At 38.8% G+C, this 26,692-nt stretch overlaps 2 protein-coding genes across 7 annotated transcripts; one reads left to right on the top strand and one right to left on the bottom strand.

Annotated features, from left to right (window-relative positions):
• Nucleotides 1-287: 287 nt before the first annotated feature.
• Nucleotides 288-22,760, bottom strand: tmem63ba (transmembrane protein 63Ba). 4 transcript variants are annotated; one of them, XM_037782295.1, is made up of 24 exons: nucleotides 22,490-22,760; nucleotides 14,439-14,657; nucleotides 14,195-14,274; nucleotides 12,435-12,476; nucleotides 11,182-11,272; nucleotides 11,025-11,062; nucleotides 10,763-10,905; nucleotides 9,279-9,330; nucleotides 9,065-9,173; nucleotides 8,891-8,961; nucleotides 8,221-8,301; nucleotides 7,974-8,097; nucleotides 7,648-7,781; nucleotides 7,388-7,525; nucleotides 6,906-7,059; nucleotides 6,626-6,732; nucleotides 6,395-6,481; nucleotides 6,209-6,274; nucleotides 5,712-5,874; nucleotides 4,849-4,954; nucleotides 4,487-4,654; nucleotides 4,248-4,363; nucleotides 4,078-4,149; nucleotides 288-3,352 (listed from the first exon to the last, which is right to left on the bottom strand). In XM_037782295.1, the coding sequence occupies exons 2-24, from the start codon at nucleotides 14,631-14,633 to the stop codon at nucleotides 3,176-3,178; spliced, it is 2,514 nt and encodes an 837-aa protein (XP_037638223.1). In that variant the 5' UTR covers nucleotides 14,634-14,657; nucleotides 22,490-22,760; the 3' UTR covers nucleotides 288-3,175. The 4 variants fall into 4 exon arrangements, with proteins under 4 accessions (XP_037638223.1, XP_037638224.1, XP_037638225.1 ...); XM_037782296.1 differs by having other exon boundaries at nucleotides 12,435-12,473; XM_037782297.1 differs by lacking the exon at nucleotides 12,435-12,476 and having other exon boundaries at nucleotides 22,490-22,759.
• A 1,737-nt stretch (nucleotides 22,761-24,497) lies between these two features.
• On the top strand, nucleotides 24,498-26,650 carry mrpl14 (mitochondrial ribosomal protein L14). Of its 3 annotated transcripts, none has more exons than XM_037782413.1 (3): nucleotides 24,498-24,622; nucleotides 25,014-25,101; nucleotides 26,166-26,650. In XM_037782413.1, the coding sequence occupies exons 2-3, from the start codon at nucleotides 25,022-25,024 to the stop codon at nucleotides 26,530-26,532; spliced, it is 447 nt and encodes a 148-aa protein (XP_037638341.1). In that variant the 5' UTR covers nucleotides 24,498-24,622; nucleotides 25,014-25,021; the 3' UTR covers nucleotides 26,533-26,650. The 3 variants fall into 3 exon arrangements, with proteins under 3 accessions (XP_037638341.1, XP_037638343.1, XP_037638342.1); XM_037782415.1 differs by having other exon boundaries at nucleotides 24,564-24,650; XM_037782414.1 differs by lacking the exon at nucleotides 24,498-24,622 and adding an exon at nucleotides 24,668-24,818.
• The last annotated feature ends 42 nt before the right edge of the window (nucleotides 26,651-26,692 follow it).

The following is a 26,692-nucleotide window of genomic DNA, read 5'->3' as shown; positions in this document are numbered from 1 at the left end:
TGTAATAAGCGGGATAATGTACAGCTAGCGGGTCATTGTTGTGAAAGAATCCCCTTAAAGGCGATGTCGGGGATTCTTTCACAACAATGACCGGCTCGCTGTACATTATCCCTTACTAAGCTACTGGTCCCACTAGACAAAGTAAGTCTGTAGCAGCAAGATCCCTGAGTGTATTGAATTGAATTGAATGTTATTGCTTAATAATTAAACTTTTTATGAGAGGAAAATGTTATTTCTTGCTTTGAGTAATTATAGGGGAATAAAAATAAACTCTTATTGTCAACAAACATGATTAAATACAGATTTATTGTTCAAAGAGCTGGGGGGCGAGGGAGCACAGATATACACAGTATACATCTGTTGTACAGACGGCCCTTTGGAAAGAATAATAACATGAGACGGTCAAATGCTTAGATCTGCTATTGTTACTCTTCCTATCTAGAAAAATGTAAAACTATAAAAGGCAAAGCACACAGAAACACGTTCTAACTGTGCACAGTTTCGAGACGCAGAGACGTTTTACTACCCATTCTGAGCACATGGTAGAAACAAGCTGAGAACTTCTATTAGAAAGTGCTTGGCTGTTAACAAAAACAATCCATTTATTTTCAAGTCCCACTGTCTATACAGACCTTATGAAGATAATCTAAAATAAAAGGATTCATCGGGAGGATCCTAGACTTAGAATTAGAAAAAAGACTACTGGAAATCATTGCAACCGTCAGACTGACAAATGTAGATCTGCACTCAAATGAAATGCCGTGACATGGGACTGGACGCCAGTAAGTTTTGTTATAGTATAAAACTTATAATTTCTGGTTAGTTAGTGAACCGTCCTTTTGAAGCTGTGCAAATACAGCCACCACACTATTACTTAAGCCACCTTCAACTTACCAAAAGTTGTGGAATTAACCTACATTCAGTGTTTAAACACTGGAGCTGTTAGACGAGATGAGATTTAGAGGTTATTTTTGACAGGACACATTCAGAGATTTCAAGACATCTCGGAGGTATAAAAATGAAGAGGTATAAAAAAATAAAATCACCTTATCATGACTAGAAGAGCACCAGACTCAATGGTGTCAAACAATTCTCTTGTTAGTACCATAATAATATGTGGTGCCAATATACCCATGGACAAATTATGGAAACAGTTTACCATTGTCATGATTACACCCACAGGGAGGGGTGAGCCCTTCCGTCAATCATATAAGTGAAAGTTAGATTAGTGCACATTTCCCACAATGGTTCTCTGAGCAGCTGGATATTACCTTTTTCTGGCCAAATAACAATAATTGGTCCACAGTGACAGACTTTAGTTGTGCTTTGTCTGCAGCCTTGGTTTACCAACAATCTTATTTGTAATTAATGGGGCAGCTCATAGTGTTGTCTTGACTAAGGAAGAAATTAAATATAGCAAATGAAAAAATAGCTTGATAGATCCTGAGTAAGGTCATAACTGTGTGGGCACTTTGTTTCACATTATAATTTGTTACATGGTGTTTTTGTATTTTATGTGTTTTTTGTCAGTCTTCCTTAAAAGAAGCTGCTTCATGTGGCTGAGGCAGATCGGGATCAAGTGTGGAGTATATTACTATTGCTCTGGTAGAGGCTTTATAACTGGATCTGCAAATGGAACGTATCATTATGGGAGGAAACTTAATGACTTCTTAACTCAAGAATCAACATAATGAATACATCTTTCATTTGGCTTTCGATGAGGGGGGGCATAGTAGTATTCAATAGCATAAAATTAGGGTTTGAGAATGACATCCACTGGTATAACTCTGTCATTTGGCCTAGCCTCCGATCTGATATGTTATCACCAAAATTGCACAATTTGAGTTAAACAATCTACAACTCGGCATTGAGTAATAGCAAATGGGAAACTGTAACAATGCTCCACTGGAACAATATGCTACCTACATGAAGAAAATGGAGAGGACTGAGTGATAAGGTATAGATTAGCTTATTGGTAAAACTATCAGTAGCCACCTACACTGAACGTTAATTTTTCTACATAAAGACGTAAACATACGGACAAAAAGATACAAATTAAAATAACAGATAAAGAGAACCAGTCACAATGAGTATCATATGAAGCTGACCCAGAAAACCCCCCAAAAGGCCTTTCTCTCCATCCTCTGAGCAACACAGAAGGACCAGCAGGCTCCTGGCCTCCAGTCCTCCTGCAGCACCCGTGCAAGGACTTCCCCCTACTGGGTGGGCAGCATCAGTAGCAGCAGTCCAACAGCAGTCCCAACAAAAGGCTCAAAGACTGAACGCCAAAAACATCATTATCAATGTAGTGTGCCAAGATATGAATTATCTTCTTCCACAGTTTAGGGATGAATCAAGCTTGATAGCATTTTAAATTCAATGCTTACAAATAAATACCATGTCAAAAAAAGGCTGTTTTACAAATCCAGAGTTCTTGCATCTGTACAGTGTCGAAGCGTCCAGGAGTGTTAGTAGTAGCAACGATTTTTTTTCTTCTTTGTTTTTTTTTAAAAGGCTGTTACGGAATTGGAAGAACCATTTTGAGACATCTGCACAGACCAAGCAGTCAGGTGGTCTGGGAAAACTCTTCTCTTGTTCTCCTCTCGCACCAGCTGCTTATTCAGGGGAAGCATTTAGTGCAGACTATTAGAGATACTGGCAAAGGATTATAGGGAAATCCCTCCACCATTTGAACTTGAAGGCATGCTGTACAGTACCTTAGGGAGACTCGTGCTTATAGGACAGATCCTCTCTTTCAAGTGCAATAATGTTAAGGAAACACAGACAGAATATCACTTCCCTTACAAAACAAGGCAAACTATTCTTCATTTGTGCATTAGTGTCTTTCTTTCATGTGTCCATGTGCAGTGTTTTGGGGTGTGCCTCAGCTATAATCGGGGCAGAAGGATGTCACTACCCTTGCATTGTCAGAGTAGATTCCCTCTGCAGGTACATGGACAGAAGATGTGGTTTGATGAGATCCAGTGAAGGAAATGTCCTTGAGCGATAATCCATTCAATCCTTAGTAGACAGTGTGCTTATGTTAGTGTAAAGTCCCTCGATGGAGGTTGAGATGCTTTGGAGAACCGTTGGTTCAGTTCCTAGTTTAATTCACATATTCAGTGCACTCCTCAAGTTAAACTTAAGGGATTTTTTTTTTCTGTTCCAGGCAGCATCAGTGCCGCACTTCGTTATCAATGAGGCTGTCCTCACCAGACTGGAAGTCCTCATTCAGGCCATTTTCGACATTGATTATTTCCTCGTCCTGCGAGGACCCCTGGCCGTCTTCCTCGCCACTGCCTGAACCAGCCTCTGAATTTGGGTCTTGAAGTACCTCGGCAATGTACATTTGCTGTAGGGGAAAAAATTAAATGAGGATAATCAGGATAAGTCCTCCTTACGACATATGCATACTTAACAACAATTTGCCTTATAGCCGGTTTTGCAGCATAAAATGAATATGTTCAGAACCATTTAACATTAAATTACATTTTTACACAAAGTTAAAATAATTCCAAGTTCAAGGCTAGTATTGGGCAACAGATTGACATTGCTATTACAGTAATAAAATCAACAACAAACAAAAAACATACATTTAATGCCAAAAAACAAGGTACTTAACAAAATATTGCTGAAGAAAAACACAGACCCATTAGGTTATGGTTTTACCCCCACTGTAACTGTTGTATTTGGGTCCCAAGTTGGGTTGTATTTCATCATTAAAATGTTCATTTGTATTGGGTGATCCATAAAAAGGCAGCACATATGTTTTATGTAATTTAATGTGTGTTTGCAAACCTATATGGAAGTGTCTTTATCCAGAGGTAGTGGTATCTGTTTTTCCTCCCAATCATATATGATCTGTTAAGCTACAACTGTTTGACTTTGTTCTTTAAGCCTTGACAAAGACCTTGTGTTCAAAACTTTGAACAAATAAAGATTTCACACCTCTTTCCTTTGTTTTGGACTTTTTGCCCCATGGTCACCACCTACAAGCTTTTGCATTATGTGTTATAATCTCTTCCCACTGATCTTGAGGCTCACATTGTTATACAATAAACATGACTGAATACATACCGCTGCCTTGGTGGCGGTAGTAGGGCACACTGGACGCCCGTTCTCCAACCCGTCCACCGCCTGGGTGTCAATCTAGGACAGAAAAACATGCATTTAACATAAGTAGCTGAATATCATACTGGTCTCAAATACTGGTGAATTTATGTATGCAAGGGTGACTATCTTGTTACCTTGTAGTTGTGAGCGCTGAGATATTTAAAGTGTCCGAAGCAGACGTGAGAGAGGCAGATTATGATTGTGATGATCAAAACTATGAACGTGAACACGGACGTGGCAGCTGATAACCCTGGGGGAAAGAAATTGGAGGGACACTTGTTAGTAATGCTTCAGACCAAAGTGGCAGACGCTGTAAATATATGTGGACATGTGTTAGGACATTAGTGGCCAGCAGATGGAGTCCTCATCTTACCCGAGCGAACAGTGGAGAAGAACAGAAGCCAAAAGAGACAGAGAATAGGAGCAGCCACCACTTGGTTGACCGCTCCAGAATGGATCTTCTTGTCCAGTTTGGATGGCAGATAGGCGTAGTACATGTTGTACCTGTCTGCTAAATGTTTCAGTAGCATGTACATCAGCCCTGCGCAGAGAAGGGAGACAAGACAATTAGTGGAACTAATCCAATTAGGCCTGCTGATAAGCTTGTGTATAAAGAACAGAGCCACTGAATGCTCCCTGCCGTCTCTAGGTTTGTCCTGTAGTAATTTAATAAGCACACTATCTTGATGTGAAACAGCAGTTATCCCAGCAGTGGTAATAAATAGCAGAACTCACCAAAAGGGACGATGATTGGGCATGTGATGCTGTAGGTCATAACCACAGTGAAGACACACATCATCCAGGCATAAGCTGCCCCAAACTGGAACTCATAGGCTTGGTGCTATGAAGACACAATTACAGGATATTAAAGAAAATCCTAAAATCTAATTTCAATATCTACATCACGTGAAGCTGATTTAAGATTAAAAAATAATATCAGATATTCCCATTTATTATGACAATAAAAGGTGCTAAATTCTAAATTCAGACCATTAATATAGCAGCAAACAACTATTTGCTATGTAAAGAGGAGTAATGTCTACGTATGTGTGAATGAGGTCGCTCTCCCTCTCTGTGTGTTGTAATCCGAGCTTCTCTGTGCTTTGTTTACATAGCCATAGTGCATGTGAGTCTCTCTGTTGTGCCCCACTGGCTAACTAATGGCTGCCGACTTTCTCATTTTACAGCTAAACAGTACACTACAAGATGTTTCTGAAAACATTTGAGGTGAGAAATAGGCATTACAGTAACAGAATATTGATTCATATTTGATCAGCGCCACCCCGTTTGACCATTTGATCGGAGTTCACTGGTTTTGTGAGCAGTGACCGACAGCTGCTGTAGAGACTGCTCAGCTCTGATTGGTTGTTTTGGTTCGGGCACAATGAAATCTTGCAAATGCCATAAGGAGCACAGGATGGAACAGAGGAACAATGATTTTTTTCCACAGATTATCTGTCTTATCCACTACTGTCAGGATATATTGACAGCTTTATCAAAAATAACTATCATATTTGCTCAAAGTTCCAGACTGCAGCTCATTTATGGATCATGGATTCATGAATAATGTCAACCTGGTGAGCAGGGAACACACTAACCTTCTTTACGTTCCTCCTCTCTGCTGCAGAGCGAGCAAGGCAGAGGCGGATCATGTACATAAGTAGACCGGGGATCCTCAGCAGGTCCATGGCATTACCAATGAATGCAGACGCAATGACATAGTTCACAAAGAAGGCTCCATTGTCAGGAAGGAACACGCACCTAAAGAGCAAAGATATAGTCAGTAAGACTAACATTGAAATTTGAAAATGCATTATTGCAGAAACCCATTTAATTCCAAATTGATTTACGTAAACGACACCTAGTTGTTTATTGCTAAATGGTTGATTAAATGATATTTTTTACATTTAAACATTTAAACGAGTTATGGTACCAAAGAAATTGTTTCCGCGGTTGAACATTTCATCCTGTTCTGCTTTGTTCTTTTTCGTTTTTTAATTTTTTTGTCTGTGCCGTTCTAATCTTGCTCTGTGAAGCACTTTGAGCTGCATGATTGTATGAAAGGTGCTATAATCCATAAAATGATGCTACTTACTCAAATCTTATTGTAGCATCTGCCAAGAATTTTCTGTCAAAAAGCCAGCGGAAGAAAACATCCAAACTGCAAAGACAAAGGAAAAATGAAGCAATCAACTAAAATATTTAGGCTGATAATATGAATTCATGTATAGCTTTATATTTAATTGTGTTGCAGGGCGGAAATTAAAAAAACATCCTGTACCTGCTGAGTCCAAGGGAGGGCAGCAACAGGACCATAAAGATCAAGAAAGTGTAGCATTTATGCATTGTGGTCCTGTTCTCTCCTGACCTGTAAGGCCAAAGGAAATATTTACACATGTTAAAAAAAACACACAGAACAAATTCAACTTTAATCTCCAATATAAAAAAATAAAGACAACATGACTGAATATGAATATGCTGAATTATTGACTGCAGAAAGAGTAAACCATACCGGGTCCAGTGGGCTTCGAAGAAGGCAGAATAGTAGACAATGGTAGGAAGTAAGGCGGAGAAGGACCACAGGAGGAGTGTGGGGAAGAACTGGGTGACGATTGGATTCTGGAGGACAGATCACAGAGACATGGACATGTTGTGTCAAGAATCGAAGAATTCCTGTTCCTCTGCAACAGCGAGCAGACTTGTGACGGCTTGGACTTAAACGCTCAGTATGGCAATGATAAGGATGCCTAAACTGACTGCACTCCTTTCACACAACAAAAAAAGTCACTCACATTCAGGTACTCCACTGGTTTGGTAACATTGAACTTGTCCATTGTGGAGATGATGATAGCCGGGGTGGTGAGGAAGAAGAGGAGGAGGAAGAGGACAATGTTGATGATCAAGCAGCGGATCCACCAGGAGAATCCTCCCACTGACAGATGCTCCCTGTGGGATGAAGGTCATGTAGCGGTTACATTGACACTGGCCGATGACCCGCAGCTATGGACACAGCTGGCCAGTAAACTGATACTGCAGCTCAAAAAACTGTTTGTCATCTGGAGAGAGAAAGTCTCCTCAAAGTGGACTAAAGTCTATTAAGAGCATAACAAATCAACATGCCTGTGTTTGTAGAATTCCCTTTGGGTATTTTCAGCAAGTAATTTTATTCTGCCAAAGTGTATCCACCCTTTTCTATTGGTGCAGTTATGTAATTAATAATGAAAACAATCAGCCGTGTTTGCGGACAGAATATGTGACTTGAATGTGTACTTACCAGTAGACATTTTGAGGATCAGGGGCGTAGCTGACAGTCCAGTTGTGGGTGTGGAGCTTGGGGCTGAATTGAGAGCTCTTGGGCTCCCGACGACACTGACAGCCTTGACACTTGCAAGCATTGAAGTCTTTCAAGATTCTGGAAAGAAACATCCATCCAAACAAAGAACAGACATTAAGGTGGGTCAAGAGCTAAATGATCTGTACATTTAAAACTAATGTCACAGATATACATTCACAAATTTGATCACATGTACTTACATGGCTGTCATGGACTCATTCTGGAAGGTGACAAAGGCCATTCCTAAGGGTTTCCTGTTAACCTTTTCTCTCTCCTTCCTGTAGTCATCTTTTAGTTGTGACTCCAGCTTGGTATAGAAGCCCACTGCCTCTTCCTGAGAAGGACAAAGGAAATCGGATTCTGTGATTTTTGTTTTTTATTTTAGTTTAGATTTTCAGAGGGTAATTTTAAATGTTTTTTGTTTGTGTTGTTACTATTAATGCATGTTAGTAATAACTGCAACTTTAAAGTACAGCTAGAGCTGTCAGTGTGTTTTTCTGAGATATATTGATATATTTGTTCTGACCTGCTCACAGCCTTTGATGATGCAACAGCAAAGGTGTCCGCAGGGTTTTGGATTGATCATGGTGGTAGTATGCTCTTTGGCCTGCAGGTCGAGGAAGAATTTTTTGCTGCGCTCCGTCTTCTTCCTGCATGCAAAACATCAGCTGTGTCAGACTGAAGGAGGACTACTTCAGACACTTCACAAGTACATCCTAAAATGCTATGAAAGGGCAAACACACACACATTGTTGTGGTTAAAACTTTGTTACCTTTCAGAGTTGAGATACATCAGCCTGGCCACATTGTAACAGATACGAGCTTCCAGTACAACGCAGTTTTCATACGCGTGCCTATGGAAGAAGGGAAGGGAGGTAGAAAGACAATAAGTTTGAATTTACAGATTATTGACAGCAACAGCAAAGTGTACTTACAGTGGATGAAATACCTCTACTTATTATAATAACATTGGCAAGTCACAAAAAAAAGGTATGAATGCAATAGCCACAAACAGTAAAAAAGCTATCGTCCTATTTCTTTTTCACTTTAAGTTTCTTCTTTTTTTTTTGGTACTCAAGCGTGGAGGCCTTTTTGCAGCGCAGGAGCAAAGATAAGGTTTTGATTAATACCATTTGGCTGAGAAGTTGAGCCAAACACCCCCTTCTCAGTCTTCAACCATCTTGACACATGACTTGCATGATCCTAGTAATCTGGCTTCTATTATGGACAATTACACGTATAGGCTCGTCATTGTCTGATCACGGCCATATAGGCCAGCACAAGACAGCCGTTTTTAACAGGAAAGGGTATGGCTCTCATACACTTTAATACAGTTACTACACAGCTTGCTACCGTGTCGACAGAGCGGTGTACTCTACCATTGTTATAAGCAGACAGATTAACTGTTGAGCCAGGATACCAGTGATCCTGAAGAGTGCTTACTCAAAGTGTTGCTTTATCTCAGTCTCCTCTGCGTATTTGGAGATTCCGTTGACAAATAAAGTGCGTTTCACCTGCATGGAAATGAAGACAGGGGAGTAATTACCAACATAATTCAGACTTATGTGTGTACAAGTAGTGTATAAAACAGTCATTTTGTAAAACCATGCCACCCACCAGGTCATCCTCCTTGTAGTGCATCTTGGAGGTGTGCCGTCGCATGCTGTACACCGTTAGTAACAGGTAGAGAAATGCAAAGGTGGTGTGCAGCCAAAGTAGTGCATTACTGAGAAAATAAAGGGTAAAAGGGATTTAGTGACAGCATTTGAAAGTGAAGACTCAACATAAGGCTACAAAGTACAGTATATAATATGGTATAAGAATTACTCACGCTGCATCCAAATTTGCTATAGTGGTTCGCCCAAAACTATAGGCATTGTTTTCTGTAGAAAAAAAACAAAAAAAGTCAATCACTTGTCAATCAGCAGGAGTTCTGTTCACTTGCAGCTCACTTTGGCTGACATGATGCTCCAGAGCCAAAAGAGAAACATCCAATAGCATCAATGATTTGAGGGTCAGGGTAGCTGTCAGGGTAGCCAATGAATATTCCCAACACTGAGCGTCCATGAATGAATGAATACAGTTGCTGTTAGTCTGAAGCACCATAGAAGTAAAAACTTAGATTACAGCAACAAGCAGAAGTACAGCACCGAGGCTACACGTAGAACCAGTTAGTCACAGGAGAAAAAAAAGGAACATTTTGTATGTTTTATAATAATAAAACAATTTTATATGCACATTGTCACTTTGTGAAAACAGGAGTATGCCCGGGCTATTTGTAAGTTTTGAGGTTCTAATTGTAGAATTCCTAAAATAACAGGAAGATACAAATGTATGGAAAAGAATAAAACGTTTTGTAATTTATGTTATGACAACTGATTGAGGGATGAATATGAATTGCGTCAGTATGTGAGATTTGTTAGTGTGTCTGAAACCTTAGTATGAATCCAATAGTACGCAAATTACATTCCATTTCCGGTGAAGTATTACAGTATGCAATGCTGTACACTATGCCGGCATAAATATCCCACAATGCAATGCGGTAGTGACGACAACGTTCATAACAGGCGTTGACAGACAGCTCTGTAACATCAATAACGCTTCAATTTAAGTGCAGGTATAAAATTTCACTTTGCTAGGCGTAATATATATTTTAAATTAGTTCAGACACTTTGATTCTCACAAATCCTTGTTTTGGTAAAAATGAAGTGGGCACGGTTACCATGGTTACACTTCTCCAACCGGCAAGGAGGCTCTTAGGAAGTGACAATTTCGGACGCAGCCATCATGTTTTGTTTGAATATAAAAACACAAGCATTGTTGAGAATAGAGAAAAGTACCTGACAAAATAGTATGTAAACAAGACTGTGTTTAAACTTATATTAGTATTGCAGACAGATAAACCAAGGATAGTATGTAAACTAGGTGCTTTTTTGAGTAATGATCTGCCTTCGTGCTGCTGTTTTGTTCAAGGTTTGTAGTGCATGTGTGGTCTAGAGTAAATAATTCTGGATCAAATTTCTCAAAATAGAAGTATAATTTCGAGTTCCTTTCATCTAATTTTAAGTTTGCAATTGTTTGGACTTACATGCTAGAGAAGTATGCACAGCTTTATCAATTTTTGTTTATGAGAAGGCAGTTTTAGTTAGAAGAAAGAAAAATCACAAAAGACAGATAAAAGGAAAACAAGAAAAAAAACTGCAAGGTGACATGGCAGCCTCACCTAGTCAAACATTGACAGCAAAACTAAGAAAAACATGTAACTATTCTCTAAATTTCAAAAGATCCCCTGGTAGTGAATTCCAATCGACTCACCAAGTAGGTTTCCCGAGAAGTTAACGGGCAAGATGATGCCCACGGAAAGTACGCCCACCACTACCAGCAGGCCAATGATGTGGCGCTGAAAGGACAAGTAATGTACTGCGTCCTCACCACACTTCTCCCTTATCTCTTCATCCCTACAGAGAGAACACACCAACAAAGACTTAAGAGCAATTCAAGAAAAATGTAATATCCAGTTTAATCAGCATTCCATTCTTTTTCTTATTTCCAATATGCGGTGGGTGGGTTGACTCACTTGATGCGGAAGATGGCAGTTAGCCAGGAGCAGAAGCCCTAAAAAAAAAAGAAAAGAAGAGAGCAGAGAAGTGAAGGTGAAACAGGCATCACATGCAACATAGTGCATCCTAGAAAGGACACTATATTTTATCCTGTAAGAACAATGGCATACTTACTGTGTCTCTCTGATCGATGTCCACAGAGCTGGAAACTGAAGTGAGGCGCTCATAGCGTTCTGGTGTCTCTGATGTCAAGGCAGAGGCCACGCTGTGTGCAGAACACACAACACATAGCATTTGCATGATGTTACACAACTACCTAACATCACCACTCACCTTAAGGGGATGTTAGTTCTTTGTGTCGCAGGATAGTGAGGATTACCATCGGTATGGAAAAGTTGACAACAAAACACACAGACAAACACAGGCCCTGAAATGGACTGAAGAGATTCACCCATGTTTATCTTGTGTGGGCTGAGCACAGGATTTGGGTTGGTTAACCAGTGAACCACAGGAACAATCTCTGCAGCCGCATTTCAGGCAGCATTAGGAGTCTACATTACACAGGTTGAGTACACCACCACTGTCAGAGGAAACGGTTGCGACAAAAAGTTAGAAGGCAAAGCTCTAGAGAAAAGAACATTCACAGAGGAAATGACAGAAACCAATAAAGAGGCAGATTTATGGAGTTTGTCCAGCAGAGCCACAGGTTCTCCTTGACATAACACAGCATCAAGGCTTTATTATATACTGTATATACATTTGAGCGCACTCCCCAGGGAGGTCATGTCAATTTAAAGATAACTGGGAAAAATGAAGAGGACCCAGGCTCTGCTGGAAATCCAACATTCAGTGTTCAATACTACATGAGAGGATGACGTCACCCAGGGCTCTAAGAGATCTCTAATGGAATGAGGAGAGAGCCTGCGGCTGTAATCCACCATCAGTCCTCCTCTCTCACATTCCTGTGAGAAGTCAGAATGGCTTCTCTCAGCTCTAGCAGACAGGACATAATGTAGCTGTACCATGTCAGGGCCTGCCTACGAACAGCAACGGGGGAAGCATTACCTCTCCCTGTCAGGATCCTGCCTGTGCAGCTCATGCGGTGCGCTCACACCGAAGAAATCCGCGCTTCATAAAGAGGTCAATACACAGATTAGCACAGATCTGATTAGGACAGTGAGAAAGGACAGGCATACCCAACAGCAGAAATAAAAGAGTGACAAGGAGAGGGAGAATAATTAGGAGCCTGGCACTGGGAAACGCCTGGAGGAGGAGGAAAAAAAACACTAAACCATCAAGAGTGAAAGACAGGCTGAAACCCACAGCGGCCTGGGCAGAGTGGACAAGAGTTATGAGTTAGGTTAACTACAGAGACGGGAGAGGAGAGAAGGAAAAGGCAGTGAGACTCCGATATGACGATAACATACTATTCCCGATCATCCAGGCGACTGTACCGCTGATCCATTCTTCTGGTGAAAAGAGAAGCAAAACAAAGCCATTCAGTTTAGTTGAGAGGAAATGGCCCTGTTGGCCAGTGAGGGTGCTGGTTCAGAGAAAAACTGGGAAAGCATTTTACACCACAGGCATACCAATGAAGGTTTCTATTCATTCTGGTATACATTACACAGCCATATAAATGCATTTATGGCCTACGGTATAATAACCCTGAGTCATGGCTTATGTAACTGGAGCAACAGACACGTCACATTTATACCCCATTTTTGATGATTCATAATCAAGCTTCCTAGTGAAGGTTACATTTTCAGTTGTTACAAGAACATAAAAGACAGACGCTGATCTCAAGTCAGCACAGTGTCATGAGATAACAAACTACATTTCCTTACAAAAGTGTCCCATGCGGCCAGCCCCCTCCCATCCTCGCACCACTCTCTGCTCACATGCAGCTGCACAAATAGTGAAGCTGCAACATCACACAAACACAACAGGGGGATGTAGGTGATGGAGCACTGTGTCATGCACTTTCCAGGGTTCACAGTCAGAGAGGTCTGTAGCGATGTCTGAACTCCCTCTCTAACTAACTTGATCAGTCATGTTGTTTCACCTCAACGTTTATAAATGAGCAGTCCTTGTTGACAGGCGCCTCGCCTCTTTGGCTGCTTCTACAACGATTCTCATTATTTGATCAGTGTGCAGACATCAGTGTCAAATTACCCCAATATATCTGGCAGCATAGCTTCTTATAACAACTACAGTCCATGGGGCTTTAGATGCAGACAGTGGTTTTAAAGTGCTCTGGGAAATGGATCTAAAGGGATATTTAAATAAATAATATAGTTGCTAATCATGTTTCTTTTCCCTTCCATTTCAGGTTCATTCCAAAGGCAGTCTGGCCTTTCTATCTCAAAGGGAACAAACCATGTAACAAGCGGCAAAGCGTGACACTGCCAGAGTGCATTATTGACATTAAAAAGGGAAACTGCTGACACTGACTTCCTGTCTGGAGTGCCATCCTTGTGATGCCTGCTTCTGTCAGAAAAACTCCACCCTCAGAACAGGATTTTTCAGTGTCAACCTTCCCCCAGAATGAACAGCCACCAAGCGCCAAATGCTGACTCACCAAGGGTCACCAGCCACAATGGCTGGTACCTTCTCAGACACTAACATTTAAATGGCGACGAGACTTTTGTAATATTGTGTCCCCGTTAACCACCTTCTGACAATAGGCAAATCATATCAATGCCTAACAATGGCTCTGTATCAAGCAGGGGCATTTAGCGCAGGTTTCTGACTTACTGCTTGCTACACTGGCTTTACAGAAAGTCACGTCTAAACCCTGGCAAACGTTACATGCTGATTTCTCCTGCAACTGTGTGTAAATAGCCTGACATCACATGAGGATCAATCATCAAGATGTTGAACACAAAGTACTAAAAAAAAAAAAAAAAAAATGTACAATAAATTATTTTAGCTGACAAAAAAAATATTTTTGGATGCTTTTTTAGGTCACTTTGGACAATGGCATGTACCAAATGTTAACCATTAACCACTACTATGTATTCAGCACTTGTTACATGTATAAAGAAAGTGAAATGTTGACATATCTAATTTCACCCATAGTTGATATATCAGTGCATGTTGGCATAATGTTATTGCTTTCAATGACCCGTAACAAGTCTGAAAGCCTTGGTACTGGACCCTCCAGTCTGGATCAATGTTTTTTAGTTACCTGTCAGCGTCATTCACCAGAGCGAGGCGCCCATAGTCCCACGCTACTTTTCTCAAGAAGGAGAACACAAACAGCAGCCCCTAGAAGTACAAAATAAACAGTGGCTGTCAACCCCTCTAGTCAAGTTATTTACATTACAGACAATACAAAAGTTACATAACTGCTTGAAGCTGTTTATCATAAAAAACATTCCTGGAATTATTTTATCTCAATTCTGACAGCTGTGTGGAAAATATTGACTCACCAAGAAGCACATAAAGTCAAGGGCAAGGACAGTAGGCACCCCGCCGAAAGGCAAGCCCTGGAGCACTGTGCTGCGTATTCTGGCAGAGTAACAGTAGTCCCTGGAGGAATTGGGCGCCAGCGTCGGGCAGCTTTCTGAATTGGTGCATCCCTGCGCCTCCCAGATGGCCATTATTAATATCAACACTCGATACATTACTCACTGCAACATGTTGGCAACCTGTAAAGAAGAGACAAAAGTCTTAGAAAACCAAGAATGCTGATTATTACTATTGCATCCCAGCATAATTGGTCACACTGTATGTGTCTATTATGGACAAATTCTGAAGAGCAACTTCCCCCAGACAGAATGGTGAGAACATGGAAGTAACTGTAGAGCCCACATATATCGAGACTCTACAGTAATGATGATAATGCAATTTAAATTTCCTGACCCCTTTACCATTTCGGTCTTGTCATTAGTCACATGCTGTTGCTTTTGACCACATGCATGAAACCTGCATGTTTTCAAAGATGTAACACTTTCTGTTCCTCGTTTGTGGCCACTCTGTGCAAATGACACAAAGTTAAACTTTGTTCTGAATTAAAGGGAAATAATTGTGGTATGTAAAAATGTATACTTCAGTCACCTGTGTGCTTCATCATTATTTTTGTCATAAGCAGGTGGCGTACACTCATCTTGCCTGAGCTTGTTTGATAGACACTGCTGCGTACAGTCATGTATTGGGATTTGAGAAGAACAGTGACTCAACCATACAGTCTGTTTGGGTTGGAGGACCAGAACAATGAGCTAAAACCTGCAGACAGCTGCTGAAAAGTTGGAGAAACCCTTTCACATTATAATGGGTCATTTAAGTGTTAATAGGTTAGGACCAGGGTGTCTACTGTTTACCCATGACAAGTGCGGCTCAAGAGATGAGCCGCACGCGAGAGGCCTGTTACTTTACACTCTTCCTTTCAGACAGTCTCTGATGAATTTCAGTAAGAAACAACAACAAGATACCTAAAGGATAATGATAGAAAACACTGACAAAGTATGCATAGTATATGAGGGGTAATAAATTCTATGAGAAATGTATCTCAATAACAACAAACTGATCCTAACACTAAAGCAAGAGCCCAATGATCTTAGCCGTTTGCTCCCGACCTTAAGGATTCAGACTGGTTCGTAAAAGAGTCCCAGAATAACAGCATAACAGTAAATCCAGATAGTCCTTTCTCCTGCCCTGGCACAAATGAAGTGTGACACACTGGATCTCCAGGCTTAAAAAGACTTCTTGGTAAGTCCTCCGGTCCACATTCACTGACTCATACAGGGATACTCTTGGTCAGGATATGGACTAGGCCTAAATGTCCATTTAAACTCCCTAGCCATTATGAGGTGCAGGGAAAAAGTATTGCTTAGATAAAACACTAGCCATCCAAGAATCCCTGACAACATGCGCTTTGGACATACCCAACATACAAGAGTACACTAGATTTTTAACAATTATCCGACCGAAAAACTAAGCCCAGTGTTGCCAACTCTTTTCCAATGAAAGTAGCAGGCAGCACTAGCATCAAAAGTCCCTAAATCTAGCAACAAAGTTGGCAACACTGACAGTCCGTTTGTTCAGGCTGCCCTCCAAAGCCACTCCCCCAAAATGATTCATTCAGCCCAAATGAACTGGCTTATTACAGTCCTGCGACAGCCAAAGATACTGGAGTTTTTTCTTTTTTTTGTCAGAGCATTAGATTGCTTATCATCATATTGATTGCTGTAGGGATGTAATGAGAATTTCAACAAATATAACAAAACAAAGTATTTGAACAGCACTACCAACCCTACCTTTAAGTGTGAACAGAAGTGATTAAAAAAAGTATTGATTTGAGATGTTGAGACAAATAACGTAAATGCTGAAGTACCTTCTCCATCCTATAAAAATGTACCTACCCTGATCTACAGGCTATCACACTTAAAACGTTTCATATTTCACACAGACTGAATGAACGAAGGGCTTGAGGAAGGCGCGTAGGTGTTCTGATGGCGAGTGCGTTTGCACAGTGTCACTGCTATACTTGTGCCCTTCGACCCACTATTACCAGCAGCATTCACGATGCTGCTCATCTGCCCTAACACTAACTCATTTATCCGCTCCCTGGAATGCTGTGACATCACTGGAGAGGGACGCAGCCAGAGCTGAACAATAAGCCGATAGAGACCGCAGGGTTCAAATGGACCGGTCTCAACCCAAGGAGGACACAACATACCCCCCTGTGCCTTCAACAACACTGCTGCACATCCTGGACCCATTGCCACAGTTCAGACTGCTTAACATTCAACACCAACATCTTGAAAAGCACATTTCAAAAACAACTTATTATAACACCTAAGTTACAGATGTTACTTATGGTACAGTAAGCCCACCTCATGATTGCAATGTCAGTGTCATGGGAATTGGGAAGTATTGTGAATCTTCTTGAGTAACATAGTCAATCTTTACAAGGTAAACGGTATCCATCTTTCAGGATTCAGGAATCAAGGAATGTAAAATTGAAACAAAACATTTGGTTAGGCAAATTATTCTGCCGTGAGGCACTCAGCATCACATACATTTAGCGTAAATTACTGAATAGAACTGGCATGATTAATTAATTGATTAGTTGTCAATTATTAAATTTATTTCGAATTATTTTGATAATCAATGAATCAGTTTGAGTAATTTTTTAAGAAAAATTCTCTGATTCCAACTTCTTCAATGTGAATAATTTCTGGTTTCTTTAGTCCTCTATGACACTAAACTGTATATCTTTGAGTTGTGGACAAAACAAGATATTTGAAGACGTCATCTTGGGCTTTGGGAAACAGTGATCGACATTTTTCACCATTTTCTGACCAACAACTAACCGATTAATCGAGAAAATAATTAACAGATTTATCGACAACAACAATCTGTAGTTGCAGCTCTACTACTAAACAGTACTACAATAGAGCAAAGTGATAATTAAAGTAGTCTGTGAGAACCACCGACATCCAAGAGTTGAGTCAGCTGTTGAAATGCACGGCCTTTATGTTTTTGGAAAATTTTACATAAAAAGGCAATGAGAAAAGACAGACCATGGCAAAACGTAAATGTTGAAAATAAAAAGATATTTCTTTTATCCAATTACACATTCTCTACACTTTAATTGCATTCACAAAGGTACTGCAGCTCCTAGTGTGGGCGCTATTAGTTTTGTGTCTCTGCTTATAGGGTGCCCTACTGGGTTTTCTAGTAAACAGACAAAGGTACATTGTGTACATAGTAGTACATAGTGTTTATCACCAAAATGTGGTCTCACAAATGTGTTGAAATGCATTTCCTTCCTCATAGAACATTTGCAAAGCCAATTTTAAAAAATATTTTTGAAATTGTGATGTTTACTTGCTTGCAGTCTTCTACTATGCTACCTTTGTTTAGGGATGCACTGATCTGACTTTTTCAGTCCTGATAGCGATACCTGGGCTTTGGGTATCGGCTGACACAGAGTGCCGATCCAATACCAGTGTTTAATTAATAAGCTGTATGCTATGCCGATATCCGATCCGGCATCCACGTCTGTGCATCCCTATGATCTCAGCATTAAAAGTGTGATACATAAATTTGGACCATGACTCCTGACAGCAAGCAAGTACAATTTAGTCACAATATCTCAATTGAAATAGTGAATGACATATTAATAAACCAAAGAACTCATTATAGAAACATTAACCCTCATATTTAACACCAAGTTGATGTTTTTCTGATATCAAATCCACTCTCAACTCTGCTGCGATTTGTAATCTGCTTCTGTTGAATAAAATACAATATTACCTTAACTCTGAATAGTAAAAATGTGAAAGTCTGTAGCTACAAGCTTGGGCAGCATGAAATATTTAATCACATATTTGTCAGTGATATTATTGAGCCCTGATGAAACAAGGGGTGGGTTTTGTGTATTCTGCATATCTGTGTGTTTTGTGTATTCTGCTATCTATTTGAATAGTAATCAAATCGATTTGTCTATGACTTTAGTGTAACAGCCAAAATTGCAAACAAAAGTTTAAGACTGAAACTAATTTTGATTTCATTATAATTTCAATGTCTAGAACCATTTCTAACAGCACTGTGTGTGTGCATGACTCAGCGGCACAGAAATACTGTGCCACCTTTCCACCTGATGCTAGTTGCTATGGCACCATCAGTCGGGCACACATTCTCAAAATACAAATAAACATAAAGGGGATGAAGGCAGTGGGGGAGAAAATCCGATGCTTGTCCATTTGAAACTCAATCTAGAGCGAGTCTGCTGTTTGCTCTACAGCTTAAGCAGGAAAAACAATACGGGTTGTCTAATTGTCTGGGATAATGTATGCTTTTTGTCTAGTTAGACAAACAATATCAGAGCCAAACTTCTACAAAGACAAATTAAATGAAAACATCATACAATACAGTGGCTCATTCAAGTCCTTGCATGCAGCTGCATGTTCATTATAAAGCTGATAATTCAGATGCAAACCTTTCTACTGTTAAGTGTACCTCCATCTTCATGTTAGGAAACAGTGGCCTCTGAAACTGCACAACACTATAAAGCCTTTCATCTACAATTAGCAAGAGCACACATATTCATGTCCTTGTGCATTTAAATTTAAACTATGTGAGTCATTATTCCTTTGATCTTCATAAGTTAAATATTTGAACAGGCTTTTTTTCAATGTTTTAAAACCGTGGGTTATGAATTTGACTAGCAGTTGTCATGCAACACCAACTTGTGATGCTCTACCTTGCTTTCCCAGCTAAATTAAACCAAATTTAACAAAAGGAGAGGCACACCATAGGTGCCAACAGTAACCGGTTTTGTTCAACTCATTTATACTAATCATATAATGACCAGAAACCTTCAATGTAATATGTTATTTATGATTATATGATTGTTTAGGTCAAGAAAAGACATGTATTGTGTGCTCCCTGTAGGAAAAAGATATAAGCAACATTTAAAAGTTCCACTTCCACTAACAATTAAGATGTTCACTTGTATGTCCAGCAAAAACAAAAACATCTCAGTGACAGATATTTACAGGTGTTGGTCTAAAACAATCACCACGTAGCCTTTGACCGAGAGATCGTACATTATTTTCACAACACACATCACAAGTAAATAATTTGCCTAACCTTAATACGCTACTCTCAATAAAAATGTGTCCTGATCAAGTCTTTATCATAAAAGGGTGGTGAGAAACAACGTGAAAACTAGAAACAAAGAATAGGGGCACACCGTATGAGGAAGGTGCCAACAACAATAATTCCACAATTCCACATAAACTTGTTCAAATATAATCAAATCTGTAATTGCATATCAAAGTATTAGTATTGTATAAACACTGTTTTGAATCCATTATGAGCCCTGTTGATCTCGTGAATTTACAAACCTGCTTCATATTAGCTGCTTCATAAACCTGCTTCACAACAATGTCATACTTGGCATGGATTTGCCAACAATGCTGATGGCTGATAATAAAGATTTGCACATATTAGACTTGTTGGTATTAGCCTGTAAATCATTGACAACTGCTCAGTGCCTGAGCTTTGATTATCACAGATTATGACGATAGAGTACGGTTTCATAATCATGTCACGGCATGAATGTAAAGACCAGTAGCAAAAAAGGAAATGGGGAAATAAGTTCAATGTTGGAGTCTCTTCCCCTGCTGACATAGATAAATACGTACATAATAATTGGTATTTGTTTATACTGTATTATAAATTCAACAATATAGAGGAGATCATACCAGCATTTGCATTAAATGGACCACAAATCACGTTTGATGCTATAAAACGCTAAATTGAAGTGCACGTAGCTTCTCATCTAAAAATCAGCAGCACAACATAGGTTCTTAATCACTGTTGTATAAATCCAATGAATTACACTATCTCTGTAAAAGTAATCTTACTTCTGTAATTGAATTCTACCTTAAAAAGACTGGATTTGTGTGTTGTAAAGGGAGGCCTGAACAGCTGCTCAATTAATTAATTGTATTAGTGATTTCTGAAGTAATAATAACACAAATGATTGATTAATGCCACAAAAAAATGTAATCCAACTAAGAATGGTCAAGCCTCGCTTTCAGCATGGTAAAATGTAAGGCTGTCCAGAATACCATTTTTTGGGCTTTGAAGCTTCAGTGAGAAATATTCGAAGGTATTCAAAGCTTCACTTTGTGGTGGGGCGCAACAGGCTGACATGTTCTTCTGTCTGTCTGCCTCATTCTCCCCGTTACAGTGCCTCTGCCGCACTACTGTCCACCCACCCACCTCTACACGCAACAAACAGTGATATCCGCCTGAGAATATCTAATAATAATTAATGTTGAATATGAATAATGTTGTGGGATTGTTCCTTATTTCACAGGCTATTTTGGGATTTATAAATTATTAATACATACTTATATAAAAAATAAACAAAAACAAAGCATTTGAATACTGATTTGGAGGTCAATTACCAATCGAAGCTACGAAGCATTCGGGTCCGCCCTAGTAAAATGTAAAAACATTATTCATGTAGGAAAAGCACAGATACACTGAGCACTTAGTAAGCAGTCAAGCTAGTGAGGCCCTATGTTATCTTGTATGAAATCAATATGAGCAGTTCTTTGTCAGACTTCTTCTTGGAAAGCTTTCCATCAATATTCATTAATGTCAAACAAACAAAATATTAAGACTGCCAGCAGCCAGCTCATGTTTATCCCTTTACAGGCTGTGCACAAGGAAGCATTTAAAGCGCATTATCTGTCACTACTGTGAGTAGTCATTAGTCCATGATGACACCCATGTCAGTGTAACACTGTGTAGCCTGTCAAAGACATTCTCTCGATACTAGCCTTAGATAACTTAGATATGTTAGGAATTACTGATCTTATGCCGGTTATCTAAAAAGGTGTGTCAAAATGCTGGCCTGAATCCTACAACATTACAACTACAGCTGCATTGTGTAATATCTCTTCCTACAGCAGACAGCCAAGCATTGTGGAGGTCTAAAACAATTTTCTTTATTTATTCGAAAAATATTCTGACATCTCGCTTATTGATGTACTTCATCATGAATAGCAGAATATGAACAAGTGACTTAACAAAAAAACAAACATCCCAGAGCCTGATGAGGACCAGCAGGCAAACTTAATCTAGCGCTTTGTAATCTAGTAACTATTCATTTATTATTATACAAATTATTATACAATGCAGAGTTATTTTTACGTCTTCAAACATTTCTGGAGGGGATTCGTATTGTCATTGTGACGTGGTGCTTGGGTTTGTATATTGATGGATTGATTGATTAGATTTTAAAGCTGTGGACTGAAGCCTAATTATTTTATTTATTTATCAGATAGCTACAACAGTAGTGGGAGTAAGTGACCACTTCCTGATTCAACCTTATAACACACTTACTGTAAATCACTTATTTATTGTGTCTAATTGTCTCTAATGTTCAGCTTAAGAAGCAACTTGTTTTCAAAGTGAATCTATTAATAGGGAGATTTTTTGTTTTAAACTTTGCCCTATAAATGTATTGCAAGACTGCTGACTGAAATAGCTATTGATGTACTTCATCATGAATAGCAGAACATGAACAGTGACTTAACAACAATCCAAACATCCCAGTGCCTGATAAGGACCAGCAGGAGAACTTAATCTTGTGGCTCGAGTGTCAGTGTAAAATAATAATGAATGTCACAGTTACCTATTTTTAATACAACACTAGAATCCCCACTATTATAACCAACCTACTTTTGTTTAATAACCCTACCTAACGTCCATCAATTAAGGACACTACCTCACACACCACTGACCTCACTGTAGCTGGAGCAACCACGTTAACGTTCAGTCAGTTGTCCTATACGGTAACGGGGATGTTGTTTACTGTGTTTATTGTTCTCAATTAAAGCAGTTAAAGCTTACCATTGAAGCTAGGTAATGGTTAGCTACCACAACACAAAACAAACACACGTTTTGTCGTGAAACACCAATAAATACAGAGTAATAAGAGAAACAAACTCACCTTGTTATGATACGCAGCAGAGACAGAGTAACACAGTAAGCTAACAGTTAGCTCGCTAACCGCTCGATGTAGCAGATAACAGGTGGATATCTATCTATATAACGATGTATGGAGAATTAACGACGTGGTCACAACACTTGTAGCTCCTCAGTGAGACGGTGCTAGTCGTAGTAGTGATAGACCCGTCTCCCAGTGTCTCAGTGTCTCTGTCTCAGCTGCTCCGGTTGTTGTCTGTCAGCCAGTTGAACAACTAATGCTAACCGACCAGTCCAACGGGAGGCGACGTCACGCAGGGTTTACGTAGGGTGACGTAAAATAGAACTAGATCATATAGAGAGAGAGCACATAATCCTCCAAAACAAACCCCCCCACCACCACCACCAATATTAACCCATGATTACATTTAACTCCAGTTACAGTCCACACACCACATACAACCACATTATCCTTTTTATCCATCATTCTCTTTTAAAACATCATCTTTTTATCCAACACCCTATTAAACACCATCATTTTATCCATCATTCTCTTTTAAAACATCATGTTTTTATCCATCACCCTATTAAACACCATCCTTTTATCCATCATTATTTTACTTCTATCTATCTACCTGTTTATATTTATTTTATTTTATCTTATTCTTTTTAATCTTGCCTTCATTTGATTTTCACCCTGACTGACAGCCAGCCACCCCCACCCCTCTCAAGCGCACACACTGTACACAGTCACATGATATTGATCTTGCCCAGTTATGTTGGCTTTTTTTTAAGTGTTTTTATTTATTTATTTGTTTATTTGTTTATTTGTTTATTTATTTATTTTTTTTTTTTTATTTATTTAGTTTTCTTTCTTTCTTTCATTTTTTTATTTTGTTTTATCCATATTTCATTTTATTTTATTTTGTTATGAGGAAAAGGAAGAAAATGAAAATAAATAAATATATATATATATATCAACATGTCCTGCTACAATGTAGCACATGTGAAGAAATTAGGAAAAAAAACCTTTATATATATTTATATTTTGTTTCTCTTCATTTTGTTTTATCCATATTTCATTTTATTTTATTTTGTTATGAGGAAAAGGAAGAAAATGAAAATAAATAAATAAATATATATATATATATATATATATATATATATATATCAACATGTCCTGCTACAATGTAGCACATGTGAAGAAATTAGGAAAAAAATTCTTTACAAAAATTAAATGTAAACTCCAAGATTTTGATTCCCTCTCTGACCAAAATAAAATACAACATCTACTTGGAGAAAATAGTGTCTTCGCAATAGAAGCTGCAGGATACGTCAGTGCATGTCACAGCCTAAGAGACAACAACACATAATATATGTAACTCACACTCTGCCTTTTATTTACTCCTCTACTTCATGGGTTTTAATGGGCTTTTAAAGGAATTTCAGCAGGTTAAAGGGACTGAGTGGGCTATAATATGTCAGATATAATCCTCATAATTTAAATCAAATCATTCTGAGACAGAAAAAAAATTTCAGTCACCAGGTAGGAGCTGCAATCAGTTTTTGGCAGGTGAAAACTGTATATTGTGGGTTGTAATGGTCCTTTAAAGGTAATTTCAGCAGGTAAAAAGGACTGAGTGGGCTATAATTTGTTAGATATTATCCTCAAGAGTTTTTTGTTTTTTTTGTTGTTTTTTACATTTTCCTTTGATATTGCAATATATTGTTATTAATTGTTTTTTTATTTGTTTGTTTGTTTTATTGACACACCAAACATTAATCACTTCTTTATTGTTTTCTTCCATTTACATGCATGTTCTTTTTAAATATATATATATATTAATTTGCTTAATGAATTGTATTTATGTATATATATATGTTTTTGTTTTTATTTTGTTCTTTTTTTAAAATTTAATTTATTATTGAATTGACGCTTTGGCAATATTGATCACCTGACAGTCATGCCAATAAAGCAAATTGAATTGAATTGAGAGTCACATCTTGATACGCAATGTTTTATATAAGGCGTCTTCGTTGTGTAGCTTCTATAATCATCCATTTCTATGTTTCACCCGGCGCTTTTATATGACGTACAAGAAAGCAACAAACAAGCTAACTTGCGGCCGGTAGCCGCTTTTTTTGGCGATTTCTTCAGGTATTCCAGCTTTTACGAGCAAAAACAGGTAACATTTAACAACACGTATCAAACCAATGCACGTCTTATTATTTGAAGCGAGTATTTATTTATTAAATGTTAATAAATGATGTATTTATGAGCTAGCTCGGGCTAAAGATAGTTGGTCGCGTGTTGATGACAATGCTTGTTTGACATTGGCATGGAACAGAGAAGGGTAACATTAACAACATACATTAAGCTTAAATCCTAACTTTCACGCCTTTTAATGCTACTATTCTTGGATTTTTTGTCATAAATCGGATAAGACTGCTCCGTTATTAGTCTGTCAACCATGTGATTGTTAGATAATAAGCTAAATAACAACCCTTTAGCTCATTAGCTGCTAACCATGTGTGTCTTCTCTCTCTAGCTGTGATCATGACTCTCCATCTGCTCTCAAGATCCCTCACTGGGCTCCTTGCAGAGGCATCGACCAGAGTTCATCACAGGACTTTTAGGTAAGAGATTTTTCTGTCAAATTTTAGAGCCCAATATTGTGACAGTTAAGACTTGTGGTCTGGGCAACTAAGATCAATTAAAACCATTTACTGTAATAGATCAGTGATGTGCCTCAGTCAGCAGACAGTCTGACTGTCATTTACTAAAGCCTCCCTCCACTCAAAAATGTTTGTTTTATTGTAACTTAAAATTTGTTTGACCTTGATTGTGCAAAAATCATGTATGAGCAAAGATTTCCTGTGGTCACTTTAAATATATCTGCCTGATTTTATATAATAATAATAATAATACATTTTATTTATATAGTGCTTTTCTAAAAACTCAAAGACACTTTACATAGATAAAAAGATCATAAAACAAGAACATCATAAAAAGACCTAAAACACAATATTAATTACACATTAAAAGCAGTTCTAAAAAGGTGAGTTTTGATTAGTGATTTGAATGTGGACAGGTTGGTGCAGTCTCTGATGTGTTTGGGGAGTGAGTTCCAGAGGGAGGGGGCGGCTATGGAGAATGCTCTGTCACCCCAGGTCCGGTGCTTGGTTCTGAGTGATGTGGACAGGAGGTTGGCATCAAATATATAACATCACAATTAGTTTGAATGCCAATTGTGGTCCAATACAACAACAAAACAAATGTGATGTGGAAACCTGAAGCCTCCAGTACATACACACAGTGAAGTTGTAGACATCCTCTGTCCAATAGTTAAACATTTTTAAATAAAACAAATTTGCATATTAATAGATTCTGGGTTATTTTGTGGGGGAGAAAGAGTAGTTTATTCATTTATTATTATACAAATTATTATACAATGCAGAGTTATTTTTATGTCTTCAAACATTTCTGGAGGGGACCTTTATTGTCATTGTGAGGTGGTGCTTTGGTTTGTATATTAATGGATTGATTGATTAGATATTAAAACTGTGGACTGAAGCCTAACTATTTTATTTATCAGGTTTGCTTTGAACTTTGCCCCATACATTTCTTGCATGACTGCTGACTGACGGGTCTCTGGAGGAGAGCCGTAATCATCGACCAATTCACTTTTTTGTCTCATCAGTGTATCTGCTGTTGCCGCAGCCATCCAAAAAATGACAAGAGTGCGCGTAGTGGACAACACCCCTCTTGGAAACACACCATATCACCGTCCCCCAAGAGTGATCCACGTCTACACTAAGAATGGCGTAGGAAAAGTTGGTGACAGAGTGTTGCTTGCCATCAAAGGACAGAAGAAGAAAGCTCTAATCGTTGGACACAAAATGCCCGGAGACCGCATGTGTCCACGCTTTGATTCGAACAATGTTGTTCTGATAGAGGACAATGGGAACCCTACAGGAACAAGAATTAAGGTCCCTATACCCTCACATCTACGTAACATGGAGGGAGATTACTCCAAAGTCCTAGCCATTGCTAATTCATTTGTTTAACCGCATTCTGTACTGTGATTTTTGATATACTGTATATTTCACATCTGCTGGGGGTATATTAACATTTTATGGTTGTATAAGTTCTTGTCTTCATTAAACTTATTGTCTCTATACAGTATTCTGTATTCTGTATGTAACGGACTCAAGCTTTTGTCAGCAT

Source organism: Sebastes umbrosus, chromosome 10 (genome assembly GCF_015220745.1).
Source record: "Sebastes umbrosus isolate fSebUmb1 chromosome 10, fSebUmb1.pri, whole genome shotgun sequence".
Taxonomy (NCBI): Eukaryota; Metazoa; Chordata; class Actinopteri; order Perciformes; family Sebastidae; genus Sebastes; species Sebastes umbrosus.
The sequence above is the reverse complement of the archived record's forward strand: the minus strand, read 5'-3'. Positions and strand labels throughout refer to the sequence as shown.

Coding starts and splice junctions, on each gene's coding strand:
- mrpl14 (XM_037782413.1), top strand. CDS start 25,022: ATGACTCTCCATCTGCTCTCAAGATCCCTCACTGGGCTCCTTGCAGAG. Junction 25,102..26,165: donor GTTCATCACAGGACTTTTAG/GTAAGAGATTTT, acceptor TTGTCTCATCAG/TGTATCTGCTGTTGCCGCAG.
- tmem63ba (XM_037782295.1), bottom strand. CDS start 14,633: ATGTATCGAGTGTTGATATTAATAATGGCCATCTGGGAGGCGCAGGGA. Junction 10,906..11,024: donor ACTGCCATCTTCCGCATCAA/GTGAGTCAACCC, acceptor TTCTCTCTGTAG/GGATGAAGAGATAAGGGAGA. Junction 4,955..5,711: donor AGAGGAGGAACGTAAAGAAG/GTTAGTGTGTTC, acceptor GTGTCTTCATAG/CACCAAGCCTATGAGTTCCA.